Here is a 20,123-nt window from a genome sequence, read left to right on the forward strand (position 1 = left end):
TAGCTTTTGTTTCTATCTTTCAGCTCTTTTATCTCTTCCTCCTCCCCTTTTTTTCCATTTTATTTCCTGGTCAGGTGGACTTTACCCTCTCAGACCCCATGCAGACCCTGTTTGTTCACAAGCAGGGTTAGGACCTCCTGGCATGAAGTCCAATAGTGAGCTCTTGAGCAGAGAGACGTGCTGTTGCTAGTTGTTGGTGATTGGCTAGCTCAGTTCTGACAGCTTGTGAAAATTTAGGTCATTCATTTTCTCAGTCAATATTTATTTAGTTTCTTCTGTTTGCCAAAGTTTGTTTTAGATGCCAGGTATATTGTAATATTGTATTAGAAGTCTTAGCCAATGCAGTAATACAAGAAAAAAAAAAAAACCCCGATATAAACAAACAACACTGCTTTATTATAAATGATAACACTGTTATTATACACAGATGATATAGTTACATACAAGGAAAACCCAAAAGAATATGCAAATAAATGATTAAAATAATATGTGAGTTCGGCAGGATTTTTAAAAATTTTTTATTTTATTTTATTTTTTGAGTCCGGCAGGATTGCTGGATACTTGAATAATATGCAAAATTAAATGTGTTTCTGTGTGCCAGCAATAAATGGAAAATGAAATGAAATGCATTATTTTCGTTTTTGTTTTGTTTTGTTTTGTTTTATTTATTTATGATAGTCACAGAGAGAGAAAGAGGCAGAGACACAGGCAGAGGGAGAAGCAGGCTCCATGCACCGGGAGCCCGATGTGGGACTCGATCCCGGGTCTCCAGGATCGTGCCCTGGGCCAAAGGCAGGCGCCAAACCGCTGCGCCACCCAGGGATCCCCCCATTATTTTCAATAGCATGAAAAGATCATATAACCAAAAATACATCTAATAAAAGTAAAATGTTGTGAGAAATTCAGGAAGACTTAAATAAATTGTGGCGGGGGAGTCGTTAGGCATTTTCGTGGATTAGAAGTCTTAATACTATAAAGATGTCATTTCTCCCCAGACTGTTGTACCAATTTAGTGCATTACTAACCAAAACCCATATAAGTTTTACATGTTGTACAACTGTATGTGATTTTTATGTGTAAATAACATTGGGTGAGAAGAGCCAAGGCAATCTTGAAGAAAACAAGGTGGGGGGACCGGGTCTGCTGGATGCCAAGGCTTATTAGAAAGTCACTGTAGGTAAGAGGGTCTGTCAGTGGCCAAGGATGGCCAGATAAGCCAGCAGAGTTGAGTAGAGAGCCCAGAAAACAGACTCCACATGTTTAAAAGCACAATGGATTGGAGTGCCTGGCTGGCTCAACTGTGAGGGCATGCTAGACTCTTGATCTCAGAGTTGTGAGTTCAAACCTCATGTTGGGCGTGGAGCCTACTTAAAAAAAATTTAAAAAGTACAGCTGGTCAAGTAACAAGGAATAAATGAATAAATCAGAGCTGAATTACACTCCATGAGGATAGTCTACGCCTGCCTTTTTTTCTGAATTTCATTCATTCTGAATATTCTCTTTTGACCTGTCTTCCAATTTACTTTCTCAACTACTAGGTATAATCTATTCTTTTTTTATTTTAAGATTTTATTTTTTAGGTAATCCCTCATTCTTTTATGGGTCTGTTCCTTGTGGTCTTGGTGCCTGCTGATTTTTGCTCAACTTGTCTTATCTCTTTGTATGCGTGGTTATTTTTATGTGCTGGACATTGTGTTTTCATAATTGTTTGTAGAAATGATATGAAGCTTATGATGTTGTTGTCTTCTTTTAGAGAGATTTATGTTGGGTCCTGGCAGGTGCCAGGAGTGCTAATGACCTGGGGTCACCACCCTTTAGTAGAGATTGGCTCCTGGCACCAGTTGTAGTTAACAGTTGCCAGACCCGGCGTGGTGACTGGTCAGGGATGTTCTTCAATGCCTGGCCCTTCTGTGGGTGAGCCAGAGACGTGTAAGTTTTCTGTACACTGTTGCCCCTCACCCCTTCTTTCAGAATATGCCATGTAGCTTAGTTTGTAGGTGTCATCATTAATTATGTTGTTTGCATGGGAAATGGGGTCTGGGCTGCAGAGTTATACAACCTGTTGCAAATGGAGGCTTTGTGCAAGAAGCACTGCTTTTGGGAATGCAGTATATGTGCTAAGTTGCAAATATTGATAGCCTATTAGCCAATGAAATTGTGCTGGAGCCTGCACTCTTTTTCTACCTGAGTGAGGTCTTTTCTTCTAATACAGCAAGAAGAGATTTGTGAGGCCCTGTAACTGTATACAGGTCAAGGGGACACAGAGATGAAGCTGTATGTTGCCATATCTTAGACATACCCTATGTGTTTCTGTCTATGGAAATAGGTCCCATCTTTTGTAGCAGAGTTCCCAAGGCACTGACTTTGTGGAATTATAAAACCAATCTCCTCCAGCATGGAGTATCTCAGGAGGGGTCTTGTTTCTGAGACCCCTTCCGCCCATCCTGCATGTGCCCTCTCCTAAGGAGGCAGCTCTGGAAATGGGCACCACTCTTCTCCTTCATAACCAAGATGCTGCTGGAAGATGGAAGAGTCCCCTTAGGATGTAACTCGCGAGGGCAGCTGTGGGGTAGATATAGGTTTCCACATGCAAATGTAGGTATTAGGCTCAGCGCAGCTCTGCCAGAGGAGCCCAGTGTGGGAGGGACCAGCAGTTCCCACACCTGCAGGCAAGGGGCCCACACGGTGGTTGTGCATGACTATCCCAGGCACCTGGGCACCCAGATGTCAGAAGATCACCCTTGCCCAGCTTACCACTCTGCCCCTGAACAGGTGGTAGAGGAATCAGTCCCCAGTGGTCATGAGAGTGCGTACACAGAGGGACGGGCTTCTGTGTGGCCATGCTGCCCAGCACGCCTGACTGGCTGCAATGATTTGGCTCAGTCTGTTCCCTTATATACTTTTCTTTCCCCCAGAGAAAATTTAAATATTTTCCATATTCACTCTGCCTGCCTTTTAATCCTTCCTCCTGTTACCGAGAGCCCGTTACTAATGCAGAAGAAAATACATCGATGTAAGTACAATACAGGCTGTTGGTTTTGAAAACCAAGGGGTCAGTTGTAGGGAAGAGAGAAGGAAAGAGGTAATTTTCACCCGTGGCTGGAGTTAGGCCTGGAAGACTGTGGGGAATTACAACAGGACTGTGTTTTTGAGTGAAATTACTTAAGCTCCTTGTTGCTTGCTTATATACATGACAGCCGACATGTTTCAATGCAGAGTTTTATAATGGGAAGAACTTCTGTTTTGAAATGGGGCTAGCCTGTGAGTGTGGAGGTCTCTGGAGGCACCTCGCACGCAGGTCAGCATCATTCGTGGAATGAATAGGGGGTGTGTGCACTCCAGGATCGCCTGGAGCCTGGGGAGCATCCTGGAGTGGACATTGGCTTTGGCCATCGTGGGTTGCAGCGGCCCCACCATTCCTTCCTCCCTTCTGCCTCTTGAGTTGTCTAGTGCAGTGTCACAACATGTGTACACTATCACTCTGCCTTACCTGACTTGCTTGCAAATATTTCTTTTTTAAGATTTAAAAAAAAATTTATTTATTCATGAGAGACCCAGAGAGAGAGGCTGAGACACAGGCAGAGAGAGAAGCAGGCTCCATGCAGGGAGCCCAGCGTGGGACTTGATCCCAGGACCCCGGGGTCACAACCTGAGCTGAAGCAGATGCTCAACCACTGAGCCACCCAGGTGCCCCACTTGCAAATATTTTATTGAAAATACGGTAACTATATTTTTTCTCCTTTTTGCTATTTTACAAAAACATCTCTTCTTTTAAAAAAGATTTTATTTATTTATTCATGAGAAACACACACAGAGAGAGTCAGAGACACAGGCAGAGGGAGAAGCAGGCTCCCTGCAGGGAACCCCACGTGGGACTTGATCCTGGGACTCCGGGATCATGCCCTGAGCTGAAGACAGGCGTTCAACTGCTGAGCCACGCAGGCGTCCCAAGAAAAACATCTTTAAAGAAACCTTTCTGGTTGGGTTTCTTCATTATTCCTCAAATGGGAGCAGTTTTGTTCTCCCCCCACCCCACAAGACAGTTGGTGATGCCAGGAGACATTTTGGCTGTCACAGTATGGTGGGGTGTGTGTGTGAGTGTGTGTGTGTGTGTGTGTGTGTGCACTTCTGGCATCTCATGGGCAGAGGTGAGGGATGCTGCTCAGCATCCTTTGATGCAGAGGACAGTCCCGTGCAGCAAAGAATGATCCAGTCCAAATGTGCACAGTGCTGAGGTGGAGAATCCACCGAGGGTGGATTTCAGCAGAACCCCTTCGTGTGCCAGGGGCGTGTCTTGACTCAGCTGTGTCAGACTTGCCAGAGGCACAAACTCCCTGCATGTGGGTTTGGTGGGCAGCACTGGCCGGGGCCCCTGCTTGGATGTGGGTTTGCATTTTGGCGCGTCATTAACCAGCCAAGTGACCTTGGGTGAGCCATTTAACCTGCTGACCTTTTGGGGCCTGGTCTATAAAACAAGAGAAATGGAAGCTGCCCAACAGGATCCCCGAAGGACTCGGATGGCGCTTGGAGCCGGGTCGAGCTGGGCTGGTCGTCTGCGTGGATGGGGTTGTCGATGGGGACGGTGATGAGACAGGAAACTGGACCTGACAGTGACCAGAGACAGGGCCTGCAGGACATGGGTGTGGATTCTTCTGTTGTTTAAAAGTGAACCCCAGGCCCCAACATCTGCAGGCTGCAGCTGGCACCATGTGAAGCCGCTGTTTCTGGAGCCCCGTTTGGCTCAAAGCTCCCGGGGCCCCTGGCATGGGAGATCTCTTCTCAGCTCCTGTCTCATCACCCATGAACTCGTGTGGGGGCCCCTGTGAGTCTGAGGGCATGTGCCGCGTGGACCCAGGGAGCCCTGCACGTCTGAGGGGCGGTTCTCGGTCTCATGTGGCCAGCTGAGCCCTGCAGGGTGGGAGGCTGAGCCCGCCAGGGGAGGGAAGGGCCTGCTCTCATGCTGAGCAGGCCCGAAAGCTGTTCTCAGGGGCTTGTGAGAGAGAACCCCAGGCCTGCGGAGGCCTGGGCTGGGGAGCATCCGAACTTAGGGGGCTGAGGCAGCAAGGGGACCTCAGAAGCTGAGCAGTGGCTGCCCCTCTAATTAGAAAGGCCGTGACGGCCACTCCATACCTGCAGAGGCCGCGGTGCCTGGAGCTTAGGCCCGACCTGCCATCAGGACAGCCTTCCCAGCAGTGGTGATACATGGCATCTTGCTCTGCCCCAAGATCAGGAGTGGGGGGAACTGGGGCCTTGGGTTAATAGTTAGAAGTCCTACGTCAGAAGGCACACCTCCCACCCCCACAGTGGGGCCGGGAAGGGGACCCCGAGATAATCACTGGCGGGCACTTTTGGTGTGAAGTTGAGGAATTGGGAAAAGCAGCGACTTGGGTAACAATTCTGAGCAAAGAGGAGGCACTCAGGCATCCCGGAGACGGTTGCAAACTGAAAACACTCACTCTAGAAGAACCCAACTCACTGGCCATGTTAGGTCAGTGTCCACCTGGCAGGGAAGTGGCCTGGCCCTGCTGTGGGGTGGGGGCACTTCCAGGGATCTGGGCTGATATATCCCTTCCTGCCACCATGACCCCGGGTGTCACATGCTGGAAAGTGCCACTGAAGCGTGCAGGAGCAGTCTCCTGTCTTCAGCAGCTAGCGCTGTTCCTGGAAGCCTGCCTGCTGTGGGGCCGGGGGAGGCCTTGCTCCTTCTGGGTCCTTGGGTGAGGCGTGTGGGGCTGCCCCGGAGTCCCACCTTGGTGCCAGGCGCAGCCTCATCGGCACACTTGCCCTTCTCAGATGCTGCCTGCGGGGTTGGGGACTTGGCCAGTTAACACTACGTCCCCTCACGGTCCCACAGGTCTACATGTGTGTGTGCATGCACACAGGCAGGCAGGTGCACATGCACATACGTGCACACACAATTCGCTGGGGCCTCTGTGGATGTTCCACATGCTGTGTTTTCCGTCTGCCACACTTTGGTCCCTGTGGATGACTGGCACGGGCAGAGGCTCGGGGGCAGGAAAGGCTGGGCTCCTTCTCGGACTCTGCAGCCACGTCTCCCCACAGCTGTGCCTCAGCCTCCCGGGCCATGTTTGGGTCCCTGCCAGCCACCCCCTTGAAGCTGACTAGGGAGGGCATGGGCCTGTGGTGTAGCTCTGCTGTGAGTGCCTCTGGGAGAGAGCACGCACGGCCCCTGCTCGTCGTCACCAGGGGCGGTGACATTACAGGGACGGTACCAGCCTGGGGCCTGTGCTGGACACAAGCCTTCACCCAGCTGCCCTTCCCTGCCTGCTGGGCCCTGTCCTCCTGCAGATGAAGCTCAGGATGGCCTCTCCCCCTGCCAGCACTCCTCCTCCCCTCCCCCAGTACCCTGACACCCCTCCCCCACTCCCCCAGCACCCCACACCCCTCTCCACACTCCCCCAGCACCTCATACCCCTCCCCCACTCCCCAGCACCCCACACCCCTCCCTCACTCCCCCAGCACCCCACACCTCTCCCTCCATACCACCATTCTTACCCTGAATGTTCCCCCAGGGCACTTTCCACACCCTGATTGTGGCCCCATCTGTCAGGCTAAGGAGGACAAGACTGGGGTTTTCCTCCTGGCAACCCTAGATCTGGGCCTGGCACACAGACGGCTGCAAATATTTGAATTAATGAGTGATAACGATTCTAATTAGTTAATTTGAGTTTAGGTTGCAGATTACAATCTTTAAGAAGATTTATTATACTAAATAATTTCTAATTATAAATAAGTTTGTAAATGTGGTTCCCTGTGGTAATTCCTGAGTGAACTTATATACCCTTTTCAGGACCCTTGGGGTGCCATACCTGGGAAATCCACTTCGTTACTTGTAAGTCATCTTTTAATCATTTAATAACAGGATATCTGATATTAGACTAATCTCTTCATCTGCTCAGACCCACGCTAAAGGCGCCAGAACAAACTCGGAGCTAGCGTTCTCCCGCAGAACCTCGGAAGTGTGTGTTCTGTGAGTGTATGTGTGTGTGTGTGTGAGCATGTCTGCGTGGGACTGTGCAGTGTATGAGTGCAGAGTGTGTGGATGTGTGTGAGCATGTCTGTGTGTGAGCATGCAGTGTGTAGTGCGTGCGTGGGTCATGTGCAGTTTATGAGTGTGGATGTGTGCGCAGTGTATGAGTGCATAGTGTGGATGTGGATGCTCTGTGTATTGTGAATGTGTATGTGTGTGAGTGATGTGTAGTGTGTGTATCTGAGTGTGGAGCGTGTATAGTATGAGTGTGGAGTGTGTGGACACGTGTGTGCATGTAGGGTGGGAATATGTAGTATGAGCGTGTGAGTGCGTAGTGTGAGAGTGTGTGAGGGTGCGGTGCGTGTGTTGGGGCGTGAGGGAGGCACTGTGGCCATGCATACAGTAGGTGCTCAGTGGCCAGCCAGGTGGCCTGCAAGGGTGGGGAGTGGAGGTGAGACCGGCGGCCTTCGGGTATGGGGTGACAGGTGGAGGTGCGACACTGGGGCCAGCGGCCTGGGCCGTGTGCATGACTCCGGAGAGAACCTGCTCCCCGACTTGTGCTGGGAGCGGAGTCCGTGGGCCACAGTCGCGCGAAGGGGCAACAGAGGGGCGGTTCCACGTTCTCCGGTTCCGGCACCTTCCCTGGGGCTGCGCGGAGCCCAGCGAGCTGCCCGTCCTGGATCCTGGAGACGTGGCTTGTTCCCGATCGTGAGCCGCTCCGATCCGGGCACGTCATGAAGGGCAAGGTGTCAGTGGGCCAGATGTCATCCTGGGCTTCCCTGGAGGTGTCCCCCCGCGGCTCCCCGGATCATGAGCCTCCCTGCCCCCGCTCCAGGCAGCCTCACCCCCCACCCCCGACTGGAGCTGCCAGAAGCCTTGGATCCGCGCCCCCTGCCTGCAGAGGGGCCTCCAGCTCATTAATTTCAGGGGGTGGGAGTTGGGGGGCGGCTACAAAGGCCACGGGCGGGGTGGGGGGGGAACCACCGAACCAATAGGAGGAAGGAGGCTCTTCTCCCGCCAGAACCACACGTGAGGTGGGAAGCTGCTTTGTCCTGCTGTGTGAATACTGGGGCTGATTTCACCATCTGGATGTTGGGAGGGGGCCCAAGAGACGTCATTAAAAGACTCCACTGAAGAAACCCACGTAGGACAGAATGACGAGAAGAAAAGGCGTAGCTCACGTGCACGTTTTCTCCATTTGCTGCAAGATGAACACGCACCCGGAGGGTGGTGTAACTTCCCTGTGCTTCCTCCACAGACTTCCTGGCCAGTCCTCTAAACCACGGTGTCTTACCCTGCCAGCGTCGTGCTAAATCAGACTCTTCAAATTTAGGATAGGAATTTCCTTAGCAAATATTTAACCAGGACAAAAAAAAAAAAATTCCTTGCTTTTCTGTTCTCAGCTCTTGTGATGTAAGTTGCAGATTAATAGACGTCTAGGCCAATATTTGATCTTTTCTGCAGAAGAAAGTGATTTGTCAGGTCTTCACTCGACTGCAGGGAAGGGTTCCCGGGGAGCAGAGATGACCTGCTGCTGTTGGTGGGTGGCCAGGGTGGCCGTTTGGTCCCCAGGTGCAGAGAGCATTCACTCCGGCCTCTCCCACCGGGCGGGGACGCTGCGTCCTGGCCGGAGCAGGTGTCACGGAGAGTGGCCGAGAGGGCCTTCCCAGGGTGAGGGCAGCTGCCCTCTGCCCCGGGGGAGTCCTGGGCTGGCCCTGGCCTCTGACTTGAGGGGGTCAGGGGGTTAATATAGCCTCACAGTGCTATTTGCATGTCAAAGAGGTCTCAGTAAAATTATTCTGGAAGGGACTTCAGGGCCCCTGAGCCCGGAGACATTTGGAGACCAAGAGTGTGAGTGTGGCCCTTCTATCCCTGTCAGATGCTGTGCAGTCTCCTAAGGAAGGCTAAGCCTGTGGCAGGCAGCTACTACCACAGGCCGGGCTGTAGGCGAGGGCCCTGTGCCCTCCGGGGCTGAGCAGCCAGGTGGGGGGCTGGCGGGGGGCATGTATACGTCAGGTCCCCTGACCTGCTCTCCACCACCTCAGCTGGCCCACCAGCACCTCCCGTTCTCTTCCCCATCCCCTGGGCCTCTGGATTGAAGGCCCTCGGGGCTCTTTCCCACAGGCGTGTCAGAGCTGGGCCAGGTCTGGAACCCACAAGTGCATCGGAACTGGGCCGGGGTCTGGGAGCCCACGGGCGGGTTGGAGCCGGTTGTTGGGGGGGTTTTAGGAGCCCGGGGCGGTCTGATTCCTGTGTTGCTCTGGGCTCTCTGTGCTCACTCGTCCTTACCTGGAAGCAAGGAAGCAGTGTCTGATGCCGTTGGTTCCACTTGCCTTTGTTGTTGCACATTTGCACTTAAATAGGTACAAATTATTGGTATTAGACATCCTTACAGCTCCCTCTCCTCATTAAGCCTCTGCAGTTAATAATTATTTTCTCTCTGTAAAGTGTTCGTGTAAAACATCAGGGAGCCACGTGGAGGCTGCGAGGCCTCCTCCCGCTGCCGTGGCAGGAAGATTGCAACCTGCATCCCCATCACTGGAGGACCTGATGCCCCCAGCGCAGCCCCTGAGCCTCTCTGGACCCCACGTCCCTCGTCCCCGGGGGTGTGGAATCCACTGGTGTGTGGCTCTCTCAGTCCTCGCAGACCTCTAGGGAGCAGGAGATCCCATCACCCCGGTTTTACTGGTGAGGAAACTGAGGCAAGGGGATGTTCAGAAACCTGCCCAAGGTCACAGAGGTGCGTGGCAGAGCAGGACTGTCTCAACAGTGACTGTCAGCGCCAGGTGGATGCGTGGGGCCCTTCAGCGGTGTGTGACCCAGGTGTCACATGAAGAGCACTCTGGCCTCCTGTGTTGGTGGCAGCCGTGTTGGTGGCAGCCGACCCCACCCGCCGGGACTCGAGGGGAAAGGCACACAGGTCTCGCCCGTCGGTGAGGGGGTTGGCACAGTACCTGCGGCCGTTTATTCAAGCCATCAAGCCCGGGACAGGGAAAACCTCACGTCCTTCCTGAGCTTCTCACAGTGTCCCCATTGGAGCCAGAAACTCCTCTGCCTCTCTCCTTTCACACACATGACCCTCCTCGCCACCCCGTCCCCATCTAAAGAATTTGTACTGTTTCGAAGAGTTCAAATATAGGAAATGTGATCACAAATGCATGCGTGTTTGATATAAAGAACAACGGACACATGTTACGTATTTGATTGTGGGTTCTTTCTGTGGCTGTGTACAGTCATATGTGCACCATATTCCGGATTTGGGGTCCCATAACCATCTGATCCCAAGGGTTTCAGATGAAGGATTCTGGACCTGTCTCGTTCCGTTGTGGGCGTTTCTGGCATTTGTATAAACGGGACCATCCTGTGTTTCCTCATCAGCAGCCCGCCTTTCCTTAGCGCCTGTTCTGGTGTCCCCAGCTTGTGGTCAGGTCGCTTGCACCATTGCATGGCGTACAATCCTATGAACATACAGTTCTCTTTTTTCTTTAAAAGATTTTATTTATTCATGAGAGACACATAAGAGGCAGAGACACCGGCACAGGGAGAAGCAGGCTCCCTGTGGGGAGCCTGATATGGGGACTTGATCCCAGGACCCTGAGATCATGACCTGAGCCAAAGGGAGATGCTCAACCGCTGAGCCCCCCCTAGGGGCCTCTGAACATAGGGTTCTTAGTACACCTGTCCTGCTGCGCATGTATTCTTGTGTGCATCTCCTGGCATGTGACGCATGGCTTCCCCTGGAGTATATTGGGAATTGCTGGCTGTCGGGCATGGGAATGTTCCCCACCCTTAGCTAACTCCCGGTGTTTTGCAGGGTGGTTGGACCAATTCCCCTTTGCACCAGCAATGGACAAAACTTCCTCTCCTTGCTCGTCCTTGGCATCAATTGTTGGTGCCTGGCTTCTTAATTTTTGCCAGTCTGGTGAATGTAAAATTGCATCTCCTTGTGGTTTCAGTTTGCATTTCTCAGATTACTAATGACATTGAGCATCTTTTTATTTGTTTCAGGGTCAGCTATGTTCCAGTCTGTGGATTGTCTCATCGTTAAATTTTAAATCGAAGTTTTGGCAAAGTACCTGTTGTTAATGTCAAAATTAAACATTTTTCTTTTATGTTAGTGTTTTATGTATCTTAAGAAATCCTTACGAGGGATGCCTGGTGGCTCAGCCATTGAACATCTGCCTTCGGCTCAGGGTGTGATCCAGGGTCCTGGGATCGAGTCCTGCATCGTGCTCCCAGAGGGAGCCTGCTTCTCTCTCTGCCTGTGTCTCTGTCTCTCCCTCTGTGTGTCTCATGAATAAATAAATAAAACCTTTAAAAAAAAATCCTTACCGACCTCAAGATCACAAACATAATTTTGCAGGATCTCTTCTAAAATTAGGTTTGCCTTCACATTTAAGTCTTTAATTCACTGGAATTTATTTTTGTGTTCGGTGTGAGGTAGGGATCCAATTTCATCTCGTCCTCCGTATAGAGAAGCCGTGGTCTCGGGACCCCTTATGGAATAGGTCCAGGCTCCCTGTTGCCAGCTCAACGTGTCAGGTTTCCATGTGTGTGCGGGAGTGTTCTGGGCTCTCTCTTGCCTGTGCGTCTGTTGGTTTGCTCTGTGCCAATACTCTGGTTGCTGTAGATGAAGACAAGTCCTGCCTCTCAATAGAACTCGTCCCCTCCCTTTCTTCAGTCCCATTGTGGGACTCGATCCCAGGACCCCATGATCACGCCCTGAGCCAAAGGCAGATACTCCATCCCTAAGCCACCCAGGAGTCCCTGCTGTTGGGCCTTTATGGACGCCCTTCGTTGGTTTAAGGAAGCACTGGTCTCTCTTGTGTTTGCCAAGAGCCTTTATTGTGAAGGGTTATAGAACCATAGTTATCTTTTCCTCTACTTACTGAGATGCAAATATGCTTTCTATAAAAGGTGTGGTGTTGTGTTAACACATTTTCCCCTAGTGCTAAATTCCTGAGATAAGTGCAGTTTGGTCTTGATAGGTCGCCTTGTCTCATATATTATTAGATTTACTTGACCTTTTCCTTTGCAAAGAGGTGTTGCATTTGTGCTCTCGAGAGACTGGGCCTGTTCATTCTTCCTCGTGCTCTCCTTGTCTTATCTTGGCATCGAGGTTACAGCCGCCTCACTGAGTGAGGGGATCGTCTGCTGCTGCTGCTGCCACAAATTGCCATGGACTTGGTGGCTTGAGACAAGCCCACATTTATTCCCTTGCAGTTGGAAGGATGGAGGTCCTATGCTGGCCTCCCTGGGGTAGAACCGAGGTGTGGCAGGGCTGGGCTCCTTGTCGAGGCCTTCGGGGACCTGCGGGCACCCTTGTTCCTGGGCTGGCGGCTCTTCCTCTTCAAGCCGGCCTGGCATCTCTCTGGCCCCATGCTGTCTGCAGCTCACTCTCTCTCCCACCTCCCTCTCTACTTGGGAGGGCCCGGTGGTGATGTGGGGGGCCCACCTGCAAAATCGGAGCTGCTCCCCCTATGGTAAGGTCAGCTCATCAGCAACTTTAACCCTTCTCCATGCCTAGCATTCTGGCAGGTTCCAGGCTCTAGGACCCTCCCCTCTGGGGTGGAGGGCACTGTTTTGCCTGCCACACATGGCCTTGGTAAGATTGACAACATGAAGTGTCCTGCCCGCCTGTGCCTTGGAGCTGCCACCAGGGTCTGCATCTGCTGCCCAGACGCAGCCTTGGCTCTTGCTTCTTTTGAGCTTCCCAGGAGATGGCGGGGACAGCATGGGCTCGGCCATCAGAGGATGTTTCCCCCCGAACTGAAGAGCATGATGCTCCCAGAGCCAGGCCCAGATTGCAGTCCCCCACTGCCCTGGGCGGCGGCTCTGGCCTTCCTGTTCCGGGGGGACTGCAGGGCTCGGGACTTGGGGAGCCTTAAACTTGGTCGCCCGTGGTGCCCAGGGACAGTCAGAGTTTCGGAGGCATGGCCGGTGAGCCCAAGGGTCGAGGGCCAGATGTGAGGCCGGTGCAATGTGTTGGGGACACAGAAACGTCCAGTATTAAATGAAGCTAAGGGAGCATTCTCAAAGCAATACTCGCAGGCGTGTGTGTGCAGAACCCCAGCTCAGGACAGGAGCATAGAAGGAGGAGTGGCACATGTGTGCACCTGCTCACAAGCACACCCACCCACCTGCGGGGAGGCCGGGGTCACCCGCCACTCTGACCGGCCAGGGGGCTGGCAAGGAGCTCGAGGCGGGGTCTGTCCAGCTGGGTGGTGGATGGCACAGAGCCTGGGATGATCCAGACTGGCTCCTGCCCCGCCCAAGTGGGTGGGGTGGCGGTTGGCCGCTTGTGGGCAGCAGGGTGGGCGCAGCAGCAGGGTGGGCGCAGGCGCCTGGGCTCCGCGGCCACCAGGCCGGTTGTGCTGCTGTGTTTGTTAGAAACCTCGTCTTTAGTGCCCATGGCTGTCTTGGGCTGACGGCCGCTCCTTGATGTGTCCAGGCCCGGAGACTGTGGGGCTGTCCCTGGGCAGGTGCAGGGACCACGTTATCTTGCTGGAGGGTGTCGTTTGAGAACACGTAGGAGCTCACTAGCTCTTTCAGATCCCTTCTGGACTTTAATCTTTGCCTCAGGGGACTCTGCGGGTTTTCCTGGAATGGGACCCGAGGGTGGCTAGTGCCAGGCTCCAGCAGAGAAGAGTGAGGCTGGACCGGCTTCCTGCTGGCCCTGCTGACCGAGGGAGGCCCCGGGCCGGCCTGGCAGCCGCGGAGCACTAAACCCCGAGCCCAGCTGCTTCCCGCGTTCCTGGTTCTCACCAGAGGAAGAATCCAGAAACCTTTGTGTGGCTTCCCCAAGCGAGCTGGACTGGGTGTGACCTGTCCCCAGCAGACATCCACAGTGTCTGGAGCGCTTGGGGTTGGAGCAGCTGGGTGGGGTGCCGCGGGCCCTGGTGGCGGAGGCCGTGAGGTCTGCCTGGGAGCGGGCGCCCCTGCATCGCCCATCTCTCCTGGTCCTAGCACCGCCCGTTTCAGGCCGGGTGACCACCACGCATCCCAGCCAGGGGTTCAGCGCGGCCAGACTCCTAGACCCCCGTCCAGCAGAGGTTCCTCCACATTGCGCAGCCTGCCCTAGACATAAAGTGAAGGGCAGGCACGACAGATGTTTCCTGGGGAACCTCTCCGTGTGGCCCCGGCGAAGCCCGGGGTGCCTTACCACGGCTGCGAGCCTCGGGCGAGGCTCCTTTCGCAGTATTTGGTTACTCCATCCCGGCAGTAACCGAGCGTTTCCACGGGAGAGGGCTCCTTCCAGCCAGCGGGCCCGGGGGCGACACCCAAGGGCCCCTCCGTGGACAGGGCAGCGGTGCAGTATCTTCGCTGGTCGAGTGCCCGCTGGGCCCGACACTGGCGTTGGCCCCGCCATCCCCCGTCACGCACGTCCCCCTGCTCCCATGATGTGAGCCTGCATCCCGAGATGCAGGTTCTAGGTTTGGCTCTTGTGGTCCTGAGAGAAGCCAGACGCCCTCCAGGTAGCGGATCAAAACAACGCACCTGCTGTCTGCCCTCAGTCTGGCCTCGAGAAAATGGCAAACCCCACGGAGGGAGGAATGCTGCTAGAAACCACTTCAAAGTCTCCTGGCTTTGGGTGGGAGCCCTGAGCGGGCCCTCCCTACCTGTTGGGAGGTGTCAGGCGGGGGCAGGATGAGGGACCGGCGGGCGGCCTTTGTCTCAAACCGGCTGGACAGCAATCAGCGCCCTGGGGATCCAGCCGCAGCTGGCATCGCGGGCGGTGCCCATCAGGCCTGGCTGGGCGTCGCCAGTAGAAACTGGAGGTGTCTCCCTGAGACTAGGGGTGCATTGGGGTGGAGTGGCAGAGAGCCACGGCGAGTGGCCTTGTTCCATCCTGGCACCGGCTTTGTCCTTAGCTGCCTGTCCACGAGGCCCCAGGTGTTCAGAAATTGCCCTCTCCTCCTCTATGTGCTCAGCAGACCCTCCTAGGCCAGGACCACAGTCCCCTGGGCCCTCCAGCCACCGTCCGCAGGGCTTGACCCCAGGCAATCTGGGCCTGGTGACCTCGGCTGGGCTTGATGGTCAGCCTCTCTGGTCTTCAGGGTCCTCATCTGTGGAGGACCAGCAGGGGGGAAGGTGTTAGCTGATTTGGGGGTGCTGCAAAGCTGGCTTGTAGCTGTTGTCCACAGCCACAGACGAGATGCCCGCGGCACCAGCTGGCAAGAGCCCCAGGCAAGGTCCGTCTCTTCCAGGGTGAAAACGGGCTTTGAAATGATAAACCTGCTGTGTAGGCTCTTGTAGGGGAAATAAGATGATACAGGAAAGTATAGAGAGGAAGGTAAAAATCACCTAATGTCAGCAACCCGGCACATTCCTAGGACCTGACAGCCGTTCCTCAAACTGTCCAGGGACGTCTGAGAAGGTGCCCCAGCTCGGGGGAGCCAAGGAGACATGACAACTGTCTTGTGGGGTCCTGCAGAGGGTCCTGGCCCTGGGAAAGGGCAGCAGGCAAAACTGGGGAAGTGACGTGATACCGTTGGTTATAGGGGAGACGTGGTGCTGAGGATGCGGGAACTCCGTACCGTTCCCCCCAGGGTTCCCATAAAGCTGGAACTGATCTAAAATGCAAATGTATTGGGGATCCCTGGGTGGCTCCGCGGTTTGGCGCCGGCCTTTGGTCCATGATGTGATCCTGGGGTCACAGGATCGAGTCCCGTGTTAGGCTCCCGGCATGGAGCCTGCTTCTCCCTCTGCCTGTGTCTCTGCCCCCCTCTCTCTCTCTGTGTCTGTCATGAATAAATAAATAATAATCTTTAAAAAAATTACAAATGTATTTAAAACAAATTCAGGGACCCGGGCGAAATCCCTGTCAACCTTGCGGACGCGTTGCCATCCCTGCCGATAGCTCTCGGGCTCGGGGACAAAAGCATTTTCTCATCCATGAGGAAAAGCGACTCACTTTCCCCCCAGTAGCACGGCCCCCCGTCGGATCTGTCCTGTCGGATCTGTCCCACCGCCTTGGTTTGCGGGCCCTGCTCCCTGGTCGGGAAGGCCCGCTTCGTTTCCGTGGCACCCATGGGTGGGCAGCCAGGCCCGTATGTCCATGGAGGCCCAGAGATCCAGCCCGGATGACGTAGGTCCGACGCGAAGCCGTTGTCTCCCGGGACGTGGGGTGTCCGGGATGAGCCCTGGTCTCAAAGAAGTTGGCAGAGGAGTCCTAGGAGGGGGCACGTTTTGTGTTCCCGACCATCGGCGTTAGTTTCTGTGCCGTGTGGTCGCGGTGTCCCCGAGGGGAGCCGCCCGTCCCTGTAAGATCCCTGTTCCTGGGCGATCCCCCGCGCCCTGCCCTCCTGGCAGCCTGCGGGAGGCTGGTGGTTTAAGGCAAAAAGGATATTTCATAATGACAGCCACAGGGAAGCAGGCAGGTCCTCTATCCTGGATAATTATCCTGGGCCTCCGGGAAGAAAGAAAGGCATCGCCGGACCAAGAGCTTACGTGGGAACCTGCAGACGCTGACGCTGTGTGTGCAGAAGGTTCTCAGTCTTCATGGGCTCCCGGGGGAGAGATGTGAACAAAAGAAACAGGTCATGCGGCTCCCGGGCGGGAAGGTAGGAGAGCACGGGGGCGGGGGGCATGGAGGGAGGGCCCGTGTGACGGGACCCGGGTGGCCGAGGGAGGGCTCAGCAGCCGACAAGGAGGGCAGCGCTGTGGGAAGGAGACAGGGGTGCAAAGGTCCTGGGGCAGGAAGAGGGAGCCGCGTGGCAGGGCGGTGGAGGGTGATGGGAACAGGTCACAGAGGACCCACCACCAGAGGGGGTACGAGGTGTGGGTTTTATTCTGGAAGCCACTGGGGGCCCACCGGGGACTGGTGTGACGAGGTGGGCGTTTTAGGGTGCCTGCAGTGTGAGGACCACGGTGGGGGGCAACCGAGGCAGCCGCAGGTCCCGTCCGTGTTCCGGGGAGGGGAATAAACACTCTCCGTGGTGGGGAACGGGCTGCGTGGCGGGGACGGAGGGAGAGGACAGCACTCTGCCACTGGCTTCTCCCCACTGCCTGGCCCGGGCCTGTGGAACGTGAGCTGCCAGGTGCTGTGCTGGGGCTCCGCGGACGCCGTAGGCAGAGCGCCCTCACCTTGCGGCTCCCGCACCGACGCCCCACACCCGCGCTGCTTCCACTTACGGATCCCGCCCCATTGGGCTTTCACGAGTCCCGGGTGGAACGTTTGCCGCGGTCGGTCGGCGGAGAGCCGGCAGCGTGGGGCGTGGGGAGCAGCTGCATTTTCCTGTTTGGACGAGAGTTGTGACCCGGGGTCCCTTCCGAAGTGGCTCGTGGTGCTCCAGGGCCTGAGAGGGACAGTCCCCATGTACACAAGCTCGGGTGCATCACACCCCCGGGATTTGGGGCTTTGTGCCTCCGCGGGGACTGTGCTGGGGTCACAGCGACAAGGTGGCCCCTGGGTTCTTGTCAGTGGTCCCGATGTTCCAGAAACAAGTGGGGAGGGGTCCCTCCCGTGGCTCCTGCGCCCTGGGGGGGCACCCAGGAGGGTAGGAGGGGGTCCAGCCAAGGTTCACTGGCCTACACAGATGGCCTGTGCCCCGTGGACCCAGGGGTGCCCGCGTGTGGAAGGGGGCACAGGGGGTGGGGAGCAGGTTGGGGAGGGTTGGTCAGGGCTGCAGGGACTTGGAATCTGAGCCAAGGATATGAACTTTGCCAGGTTTTCTCAGGGTCCCCTTGCACATTTGGGATGGGGTCTGGGGGGGGAAGGTGACGGCCCCTGGGTGGGGTGGCTGCACCTGTCAGGGGTGCCTGGAAGGCAGATGATGGTGCCAGCCCATGGTGAGCCCCTGTGGCCCCCCTTGGGCCGCTCTCTGACCCTGGGGTCCAACGATGATGGGCTCAGCTTCATAACCCGGATACCCCACCCATTCCCGTCTCATGATCCTGAGTGCCGCGTGTCGTGCTTTGCTTCCCTGTGTGGGCTGAGGTACACCTTGTCTCCTGCGTGTCTTCCCAGAGCAGCGTTTGCTGAGCGTCTCCTGTGTGCCGGGCGCGTAGGGATGAATAGGGTACAATTTTGGGAAAAAAAATCAACGTGGTGTTGACCAAGGCCATACCTGGATGGCACCGTCCTGGACACTGTGGGGTCTGAGCGGGGCTGGGGATGGTGCGATCAGAGTGGGGTCTCCCGGTGTCTGGAACAGGTGCAGAGGGGGTCAAATGGGGCTCCACATCCCCACGTGTGAGGTGGGGGACGGGGAGGCACCAGGCTGGGTTGTGGGTGGTCCTGGGGTGTCCTGCTGAGTGCTGGGGGGTCTGGGGGGTCCTTTGGAGCAAGGCAGGCTCAATGGGAGCTGTCCTTTGGGCAGCTGGGGTGTGGAGGGAGAAGGACGGGGTCTGGGAAGCCGGGGTCAAGGAGGTGGCCACCGGTAGGGACGGGCGCGGGGACTTGGGAGGGTTTGGGAGGCTGAGGCTCAGTTCTGTCCTGCTGAGCGCATCCGAGGCCGTTCCCGGGTGGGGCTGGGAACACCCAGGACCCCGAGTGACCCTGACCCTCCTTGTGTCCACAGACGGCATCCACAGTGTGGCGGCACTCTGCACCCTGCGCGTCACCATCATCACGGATGACATGCTGACCAACAGCATCACCGTGCGCCTGGAGAACATGTCGCAGGAGAAGTTCCTGTCCCCGCTGCTGTCCCTCTTTGTGGAAGGGGTGGCCACGGTGCTGTCCACCACCAAGGACGACGTCTTCGTCTTCAACATCCAGAACGACACGGACGTCAGCTCCAACATCCTGAACGTGACCTTCTCGGCCTTGCTCCCTGGCGGCGTCCGTGACAAGTTTTTCCCGTCGGAGGACCTGCAGGAGCAGATCTACCTGAACCGGACGCTGCTGACCGCCGTGTCCACCCAGCGCGTGCTGCCCTTCGACGACAACATCTGCCTGCGGGAGCCCTGCGAGAACTACATGAAGTGCGTGTCCGTGCTCAAGTTTGACAGCTCGGCGCCGTTCATCAGCTCCACCACCGTGCTCTTCCGGCCCATCCACCCCATCACGGGGCTGCGCTGCCGCTGCCCGCCCGGCTTCACGGGCGACTACTGCGAGACGGAGATCGACCTGTGCTACTCCAGCCCCTGCGGCGCGCACGGCCGCTGCCACAGCCGCGAGGGCGGCTACACCTGCGAGTGTCTGGAGGACTTCACCGGTACGTGGGGCTCCCCGGGGCCGGGCGGGCAGGGGGCCAGCGGGTTCCGGCCGCCTTTCTCCGTCCGCCCTCCCTCCCCGGGTGGTGGCCAAGGGCCCGGTGCGGGTGTGGCCTCGTCGTGATGCAGGGACTGGCAGGAGGGTGGCATATCCCTCATGGTGCACAAGGTGGGCATCTCCCCCAGCGTCCCAAGGTCCCTGTGGATCCTGTGTGAATTGGAGTCACCCTCTTTTTTTAATATTTTATTTTTTCATGAGAGACACACAGAGAGAGGTAGAGACACAGGCAGAGGGAGAAGCAGGCTCCATGCAGGGAGCCCAATGGGGGACTTGATCCCGGGACTCCAGGATCACACCCTGGGCTGAAGGCAGATGCTCAACCACTGAGCCACCCAGGTGTCCCTGGAGTCACCCTCTTGATGAGGAAGATTATAATGTAAGAGCCACTAAAAACCCACATGCATGAAGCGACACACGCTCCTTTAAGTGGCTTTGCACTGGAAGCACTTCATTCGGGCGCTCGGGTTTAATGGGCTGTCGCAGCCAGTATCACTGGGGGTAGAAGTCCTGAGCCGTTAATCACTGGGGTCTGGGAAGACGGTGCTCACACCCTCTTGTCACTACAGAGATTACTCATCTTCTTTGCCCTGAACACATGCTTGCCTTGAGACGTCCTGACATATTGCGAAGACAAATGGCTCCAAGGGCTGCCAGGGATTGTGCTTGAGAACATGTAGCCGGAGCAGCCCGTTTGGAAGATAAATTCCAGGGGAGCCCGGGTGGCTCAGTTGGTGAAGTGTCTGCCTTCAGCTAAGGTCATGATCTCAGGTCCTGGGGTCGCGTCCCACGTCGGGCTCCCTGCTCAGCAGGGCATCTCCTCATCCTTCTCCCCCTGGTGCTCCCCCTGCTTGTGCTCTCTCTCTCTCTCAAATAAACAAATAAAATCTTGAAAGAAAGAAAGAGAGAAAGAGA

The 20,123-nt window shown here is 55.7% G+C and overlaps 1 protein-coding gene across 1 annotated transcript in view; it reads left to right on the plus strand.

The window, feature by feature from the left end:
- CELSR1 (cadherin EGF LAG seven-pass G-type receptor 1) overlaps positions 1-20,123 on the plus strand; it is a 134,082-nt gene that overhangs the window by 34,308 nt on the left and 79,651 nt on the right. The window contains exon 4 of the mRNA XM_049115060.1: positions 18,514-19,152. Coding sequence (XP_048971017.1) covers positions 18,514-19,152 — 639 coding nt within the window. The remainder of the gene's footprint in view (positions 1-18,513; positions 19,153-20,123) is intronic.

The sequence above is a fragment of the Canis lupus genome, chromosome 10, assembly GCF_003254725.2.
Source record: "Canis lupus dingo isolate Sandy chromosome 10, ASM325472v2, whole genome shotgun sequence".
Classification (NCBI taxonomy): Eukaryota; Metazoa; Chordata; class Mammalia; order Carnivora; family Canidae; genus Canis; species Canis lupus.